The following is a 9142-nucleotide window of genomic DNA, read 5'->3' on the forward strand; positions in this document are numbered from 1 at the left end:
GGCCACGGAGTCAGCTTATGAAGGACCCGGAAGGTCGGGCTAAGTCTGGGAAGCGTCGGTTCGGGATGTCTAGGTCACTTGACAATTTCTTGCTGCTCTAAACTAGCTCTTGTGACATTCAGATGGTCAGTCTGAACTTATTGTACGGTCGTTTGAAGGCAACAAGTATATGGTGTCCCCAATTTGCTTCTGAAACAAGTATATGGTGATCAAAAATTCTGTTTCAATGTTTATCTACGAAACAGATTTTATATACCAGCGAGAGTCGTATCATGTTAAGATTTAGAGAATTGGTTCTGTTTCGTGTCTGGAAATTGACGTTCGTTTAATTTCTTTGGAGAGGATTGAAGATTCTTCTCAATCTGTAGACAGTTTCACTCTATAACTAAAATATTTTTACGTAGATCTGAAGCTGCTAGCTTGCTAAACACTTTGTAGGAAAAATCACAGGTCGTTCACAAATAAAACTGTTATATATTAAATAATGTCCGTGCGTTGCAACGGGAATATATAATACCAGTATACTACGATAACTTATATACAAAATATATGTTATATTGTTATGAGAAAATATTTCATAATCAATTTGTGATCCTAGCCATACATAAATTTTGTTATTTTAATCTAGTTATTTCACCACTACATTGCAACCATCAGTATCATACAGACTTCGATATATGCCACGATTTGTATGATCTCATCATTGGAGAGCAGGTTCCACACATGCCGAAAAAATTCCCTCGTACATCGTTAGTCATCAGACACGTACCACCATATGCTCTTGTTTAAACAAAAAGGTAAGTGTGTATGTGTTTGCGAAGAGAACTAAAGGCAGGCCGACACAAAAGCTACCTCCGGCGCCAAGATGATGCCACAATCCTCGATATAGTAGTCGTCGAACGCACGCGACATGACGAGTACCGATGACTCTTGGTTGGGCTGCCAAACGAAGTGCACCCCGGGCTCATCAGCGAGGTAGTACCCCTGGCCGTTGCACCACCGGATGCGCTATTCCACTACATACATCATGTTCGAGGACACTCACACAACGTTAGCAACGTCCATCGTCCCAGCGCACAAGAATTCATGTCCGGTCAGTAGCGACTTACGTGGCAGGTTGGGCTTCAGGTGGACGATGAGTTGGACAGCGTGATGGCGTCATCGTCGGATGCGGTGTCCAGAACAACCCGAGAGTCGTCGACGTTGGCGACAACCATGAGGCCCCCCTGCTTAACGATGGACAGCGCGGTGCAGCTGCTCTGGACCGCGTCCAAGCGGTGGCTTCGCGGGAGCTTGTCGTACACAGCGGCGCATGCGACCACGTAAGACTGCTTTTAGAGGTCGAACTGACAGTCGCCAAGCTTCTTCTCGTCATCGATGAGCGACGACAACGCGAGTGCCTCCTGCTCATAGAGTTTGTTCGGGGTTTGAAGTAGGAAACATGGATTCATGCTTGGCGTTGGTTTATGAAAATGACTCACAAGTCTGATCCATGGAAAGAAATATTACGAAGAAAAAATTTCACACATGCAAAAAAGGTAATTTAAGTATAATGCATTATTCAAACAAAAGAAATAGCATGCAAAGCTCTTCTTTAAATAATATTACCTCCATCCAAAAATATAATTCAAGAATATCGGTGATACTTATCTACTACTACGCATTGTGCAATGGTAGCAAGTGAGCTTGGAGAGAGATGTAGTAGATGTGTTTCCTGTCATAGATGTAGACATAAACACATATAGGTGGGTGCCCGTGCGTTGCAACGGAAACATTTAATATCATGATAACTTATGAACAAATGTGTGTTATACTGTTATGTGAAAATGTTTTGTAATTAATTTGTGATCCTAGCCATACATAAATTTTGTTATTTCATTCTAACTATTTCATCACTACATTGCAACCAACAGTACCGTGCAGACTTCTATACATGATAGCTGAATGCCCGTGCGTTGCAACGGGAATATATAATACCAGTATACTACGATAACTTATATACAAAATATGTGTTATACCGTTATGAGAAATTGTTTCATAATCAATTTGTGATTCTGGCCATACATAAATTTTGTTATTTATAATCTATATGTTTCACCACTACATTGCAACCATCAGTATCATGCAGACTTTGATATATATCACGATTTGTATGGTCTCATTATTGGAGAGCACGTTTCACACATACCGGAAGAAATTCTCTCGTACATCGTTAGTCATCGGACACGTACCACCATACGCTTTTGCTTAAACAAAAAGGTAAGTGTGTGTTTGTAAGACTAATGGTCAAACATCGTATAACCATAAAGTTAGAATACTATATTAATATATTAAATAAATTAATCCAATAGACATAGATTAACCCAATTAACATAGCATAAATAAATATCTAATTATAAAAGTATGAAACATGGTATAATCAATGTTGTTACTGCGTAGTAAATATTCATACGAGACTAACACAACTGGAACGATTCAATTTGGAATTAAAATGGGGAAGTTACGAATTTCCAAAGTTTCTATGTATTTGATATAGGATTAATTAGGAAATCAATTTTATTGTTGTTTTCATGACAAAACAGATGTATTATGTGATAAAAATAATATTATAGAATTATAGAAATTGGAATGAACTCATTTGGATTTAATATGAAATTTCCATGAATTAAATGGGTTTCTGCAATTATTTTTAAACTAAAAATCAATTTCTAAACTCCTTTTCCTTATTTTCTTTATTTCCTGGACTGCGTCCCAAATTCTAGAAAGATCAGGGGTCAAGCTATAAATGTTTTTCTAGACTCAGTGAGCATACAGAGTGGACGGTGGGTTAAACACAAAAGACGTCTTAGTTGAAGTTGCACACAACTCAACATGAGTCATGTTGGTTGGAGGGTGGAAGGCTACGCATTCTGCTCAATAGATCCAAGGTTCGATCCCTGGCAGCCATGGTTTGAAAATCAACCGAACGAAGCCGCTTCGTTCCCATCCCGCTCTCACAGTCACGCTCCGTTCCGTTCACTCTGCAACCAAACAAAAAACAGAGCCGCTCCGTTCCAGATTACCAAACACAGAATAGAGCGGCTCCGTTCCTAGAATCAGGGATGAAACGACTCCGTTCTACTTGTCTCATCAACCAAACACTACCTAAGAGCGTGTTTTTGGCATCACTCTTCACCTGAAGCAACTCCGCTCCAAAACTCCATAGAGGAGCAGTACTCTAAAGTTTTTGAGGTGTTTGGTAATTATATTGCAATCAGCTCTATAAATGTGTATTTTTTGTGTGAGAATACATGCTTACCCTCGGTTTGGGTGATTATATATTTAGTGTCGATAACGAGTCATATATAAAGGACTTATCATTTCATTTTCCATGGCCCAAACAATCTCTCTATAATATTTCAAATAGATGGGTGTACATGGTGCAACTTTCTTTTAGAAGAATTATGTTTCATGCATATGGATCTAGATATCCATGACGGTTGAAGAATCCAGTATCTAAGCAGAGTAGTAGTGGGTACTATATGCATTTGAACTAGAAACTATACAAATTCATGTACTAGTACCAGACCGAAATTCGATGTTTTTCTTGTTTTCGAGCTTATACAAGAACTGGTTTTCGATGTAAATTTCGAAAAATTCGGTTCGCTATTCAAATTTTTTTTAAAAAAAATCATAAAACGGATTTTGGTGCTTTCTCGTCGGATTTTGGTGCTTTCTCACTGGATTTCGGTGCTTTTTCGCCGAAAAGATCATTTAGTCGTGTAAAAATTTAAATTTTCAGTACCATTTCAGTGTGTTGTATATATATGATATTGTAAAATCTAACATATACAGGTATATATAAATTAACAAGGATTGTCCATGCAATTTTCATATAACATAAATCCATTAACTACTCACCAAATATATATAACTCCATATGAATATAAATCCAAACTTTAAACAATACAAGTCCAAGTTCATACATGACATAACAATATAATTACAAGATATAGACTTATCGAGTATTTGAGCATCTTTTTCATGTGGATCTATACACATTTTATGTGTAATGTGTAGACTTTTATAATGGACATGTATGGACTTTATATGATTTTTTGGAGTTTAAACTTATATTTTCATACCGACCTACATGTATTTAGTGTGCAATTTATGTGATGGACATATAAGTTTATGAAAAAATGCATGGATAGTTCAAATTTATATTTTTACACGGTGAAAGCAATCTTTATTATGAATTATGGACTTTAAAATTGTATTGTATGACGTAGTTGTTATTTTATATTTGTATTATAGTTTGTAACTTTCTATATACTGGAATTGGGTTTTCAATGTGGATTAGTATGTTTTATGTGATTTTGGTCATTGCATTATTTGTAAGTATATTATTAGTCATTGTGCAGCGTGATTGAACAATTTACAAATATATCATGTCAAAATTTCAAATTTTCCTAAATCGAACAACACTTCTCACCAAGAAAACGGCGAAATTCGCCGAGAAAACAACGAAATCCGTCGAGAAAAACGAAATCTGTTGTTTCCAAAATTTGAAATTGCAAACCATTCGAAATCTACGAAATTCGAGCAAAATTCGTTGTTTTCTCGTTCTCGGGTGATGGCGAGAAAGGAGGAAAAACGAGAAAGTTAACCCTGACTAGTACTAGGCACAATAACAAGTGTTATACAAATACGGACCATAAACAACAACATGTTTAACAGTTCCTTAAGCTAATGAGGTCATAGATAACATCGACATCAAGTGTCAGACAACTATAAATCAAAATGATATACTGCTAACAACAATATAGATCCTACCACATACAAATACAGAACAGGCAAAACACATTCGTTTAAAGCAAAACACCACTTTGCTTCATCAAAATCCGATGAGGAGCCCACGCCACCCCAACGAGGAGCCTCACCCTACCCCAATGAGAAGCCCCACCTCATGCCCGCCACCTTGACCACCACTTCTATGAATGAGTAGGAACATATGAGAGTTCACATCTGTCCTTTTAGCCTAATATAGAGAATAACGCCCTCCACGCCTGAGCCGACAACCTCCTCGATATCGCCCTCCACCCTACTTCTGACGCGGTGCCCGATGGAGAGAGGAGAAGGCGTGACGAGCGGAGGGAGGAGGAGGAGGCATGGCGGGTTGTGGAGGGAGGAGAAAGCGCACAGGAGGAACCGAGTGTCCCTACAGAGAAAGTGTCGAGATGGAAAAGAAAGGCTACGAGATGAAGAAAGATTAAGCAGTTTTTGCGCATCAATTGGCAGTAGTGGGTAAACTTCACGTCTAGGTTCCTTGTAGCGGTTTGTAGAGTAGAGGAGGTACTCCAATATACTCCAAAAACTCTATGGAGTTATTTCTTCAAAGTTAGGTGTTTGAGGAGAAATTTTTTATTCCAACTTAGAGTTTGTTTGACAAAGCTTCGGCTCTGGCTTTTCTCGGAAAAAACAAGAGTCATGCCAAACAAATTCTTAGGATTCTACTTTAAAGCTATACCAAACAGACCCTATAAATATAGGTTCACTCCGTGGAGCTGTTCCAATTTATTGTCTAGGAGTAAAGACTTTATGGTCCCAATGGCCTTAGAAAAATAGTGGAAAACCCAGTCTTCCTTAGAGTTTATTAGGTTGCGCAGAGATTGAAATAGATTGGTGGAGATTTAATCCCCTCCTATTCAATTTTGAATAGAAGGGGATTAAATTCTCTCCAATCACTTTGCAGCCGAACACGACCTTAATGAGCCAACAGGCCGATATCAAGTCAGTAGTACGCGGATTGGAGACCAACTTGGAATTTCGCTTGCAGCCCAGTACAGTAACAGTTACAGATGGCCAAATGGGTCGTGCTTGATGGTCTGACCCGAAGCACGGCCCATTTAATAGTGTCAGGCCGGCCCGGCACGATTATATATTTTTGTATTTTACAAAACATAGTATATATATTTAGATTTTATATTCACTATTTACAACAAACATTCTACTGATTTGCTTCCTTCATTTAGTGTCTTCCGGCCTTTATTCACGAGGTCGTGAGTTCAAACCGCCTCCCGCGCTAGGGTTTTTGCTATTTTTCTGATTTAATTAGACATCATGGATAGATTAACTGGCCGGTCCGATATGGCTAGCAGGCCGGCGTGGGCCGGCCGCCGGTGAAGCCTAACAGGCCTGTGCCAGGTTGGGTCGGGCCGCCCATTTGGCCAACTATAGTGACAGTATCTTTTCGCCGCCCTGTACTCGAAAAGTGCCTTCATCATTAAATACAACAAGTTGTCTCTGGTCAAATACAGCACTATCTTTTGGGCCTAGCCGGAAACCTGGGACCTTTGTCTGAGAATGAGATGCGATGGCAGAAAGCCCACGGTCAACCAACCATCACACTACATGACTAGAAGCAAGCAACGCAGATGAAACCAGGCCAGCTGGGATGGAGCGGATGCCCATCAAAGTTCGAAGTACTGTACTGCTGCTACCTGCTATAGTGCTATTGCCTAGCTATTAGTAGGAACGGACTAGGATTCGAGACATTCTAGTTTGGGTTCGGCAACGTGCGAAAATATTTGCAACTTGTAAGTTTACATTTGGAGCAAGCAAGCAAGCGAGAGCAGTTGCAGAGTCAACCAATGCCCGGCCGAGCTTTAGTCGTTGGTGTCTACGTTTAATTGTCAAAGCCACCTAAATCACTCACCACCTTTGCTCGCAGCATGATTGACTAAGCAAGTTGTTGGTTCTGTTGAGGCACAAGCTGCTGCCATCCATCCATGCGTATAAGAAGGTCTGAGAACCGGTAGCTAGCGTTGTCATCTCACACACAGCCACGTCTCCAAGCAGCAGCTAGCAAGCTAGCTAGCCAACCTCAATCTCACTCACATCTGGAACTGCAACGAAGAATCCATTCTCCAATCTCGTTGATTACCCTAGCAGGGCCGGGACTTGCACGTACGCCATGACGAAGGACGTGGTGATCGAGCACGGGGAGAGCTCCAAGGCGCCTCTGGTGGCGCCGGTGGCGGCGGGCGGCGTCAGCCGCGCCGTGTCCGTCGCCGACGTCTTCCTCAGGTTCCTTGCCATCGTCGCCACCATCGGCAGCGCCGTCTCCATGGGCACCACCAACCAGACGCTCCCCTTCTTCACGCAGTTCATCCAGTTCGAGGCCAAGTACAGCGACCTCCCGTCCTTCACGTGAGTCCCCCTTGCATTGTCGCTCGCTGCTGCAGCAGCCGCAGCCGGCCTAGCTCGCGGGTTTTGTTGCCGACTTGGTGCCAATTGCCATGTCTCACGACGAGCAAGCATTATTCCGGCCGCGCGCGCAGGTTCTTCGTGGCGGCGAACGCGGTGGCGTGCACGTACCTCGTGCTGTCCATCCCGCTGTCCATCGTGCACGTCGTCAGGCCCAGCGCCCGCTACAGCCGTCTGGTCCTCGTCTTCTTCGACGCGGTAATTACTTGACATCGTTCGTCGCTCGCCTGTTACTCCACAGCCGCTGGGAAGAACTTGCTAACTAACGCCGGCGTCGTCCGTGTCTGAATTATTTATCGCTAGGCTATGCTGGCCCTGCTGACGGCCGGCGCGTCGGCCGCCGCGGCGATCGTGTACCTGGCGCACAAGGGCAACGTGCGCGCCAACTGGTTCGCCATCTGCCAGCAGTTCGACTCCTTCTGCGAACGCATCTCGGGCTCCCTCATCGGCTCCTTCGCCGCCATGGTCCTGCTCATAGTCCTCATCTTCCTATCTGCCTTGGCGCTCGCCAGACGCCACTGATGATGATGAAGCCCCCCATCTATCAGCCGCCCTGAGCATGACCGCAGTGAAGACCAAGGGGCTCGATTTAATTTGTTCTCTTCTGGTCGATTTGATCTTGCATCTGCTTCTGTTGTGTGGACTCTTTTCCATGGTTATTCTTCGTTTGCTCTTTGATCTGAATTGCTAGCCCTGTTTCAGTCTCTGAAACCGTGCTGTCCTTCAACTATAGAAGGACGAGTTTTCAGATCTGTAGTGTGATTATAATGGTCGGACGAAAGGCAAAATATACAGTGCAAATTCATCTCTGAGGCGTTGTTGTCGCCGAGCAATCCTATCCTGATGCAGTGGCACAACGTTGTTAAATTTAACGGTAAGTGGCCCGATCTATGATGTCATGGATACATGAGAGGAGATGTACGCGTAAAAAAATGGTAAAGAGAGTATGGCCATAGAATAAGATCAAAATCATTGGGCTAATTAGTTAAGATATCTCTACAAAAAAAGTCTCTACATTTCTTTCAAATCAACTCAGCGTAGAATGTTAAAAGCGATGTAGGATATGGGTTATGTTAAAAAGTGGTGCATGAGGAGAGGTTTGAACTCACACCCAGATGAAAGAAAGATGAGAGACACCCGGCGAAGCTCCCTAGCCAATAGAACATCATGCTCAGATATTTATAATATTGAATATAAATTGTATATATGTATATATGATTTTTTTGTAAAATAAAAAAATAATCATGTCGGGCCGGACCAGCACTATGGGCCGAGGCTACGGCCAAGCACCGCACGACGCTCGTGCCGGGTTGGCCCATGCACTATTAAATAGGTCGTGCCTCGGGTCGGCTCGCTAGACACGGCCCATTTGGACATCTATACCTTCGCACGATAATGATGGTCCTCGCCTGAGTTGCCACCACCTCGTTCGCCATGCTATTTCTTTTATCTCTCCCCTCATGCCTCCACCTTCGCGCCACCCCATTCTCGGCAGAGGGCGTAGGAGCATGCGCCTCCTCCCCGTATTTGTCCGACACCAGCCCCGACACCGACTCACGCAGTGGCTATTGCAAGTCCACGAGGACGTTTCACAATGCGTGCACCATCGTTTTCGTCGTCGCCGGACGTCTCATTTGTCTTCCCGGCCTTCGCCCTATTCTTCCTCCCCAACCTGCTGCCCCCGCCCACGGTCGCAGCCTCGAGCCAACCGACGCTCGTCCACGCGGGTATGAGGCGAGTCGGTCATGCTCCTGGCCTTTCTCCGTGCGTGCCGTCGAGGAGGACATGGTGGCGCCTGCCACGCTTAGGTTATATTGGCGATGAGGAGTCCAGGTCTGAGATATTGGACAACCAAGGCCCGTAGAGTGGTAGCAGTCGGCATATGCTACGGAGT

The 9142-nt window shown here is 43.3% G+C and overlaps 1 protein-coding gene across 1 annotated transcript; it reads left to right on the forward strand.

Moving 5' to 3' along the window:
- Positions 1 to 6805: 6805 nt before the first annotated feature.
- Positions 6806 to 8084, forward strand: LOC103641734 (casparian strip membrane protein 2). Its single transcript, XM_008665059.3, has 3 exons — positions 6806 to 7191; positions 7323 to 7446; positions 7552 to 8084. Exons 1-3 carry the CDS (start codon positions 6956 to 6958, stop codon positions 7768 to 7770), a joined length of 579 nt encoding a protein of 192 aa, XP_008663281.1. The 5' UTR covers positions 6806 to 6955; the 3' UTR covers positions 7771 to 8084.
- The last annotated feature ends 1058 nt before the right edge of the window (positions 8085 to 9142 follow it).

Source organism: Zea mays, chromosome 10 (assembly GCF_902167145.1).
Source record: "Zea mays cultivar B73 chromosome 10, Zm-B73-REFERENCE-NAM-5.0, whole genome shotgun sequence".
In the NCBI taxonomy this organism is placed as follows: Eukaryota; Viridiplantae; Streptophyta; class Magnoliopsida; order Poales; family Poaceae; genus Zea; species Zea mays.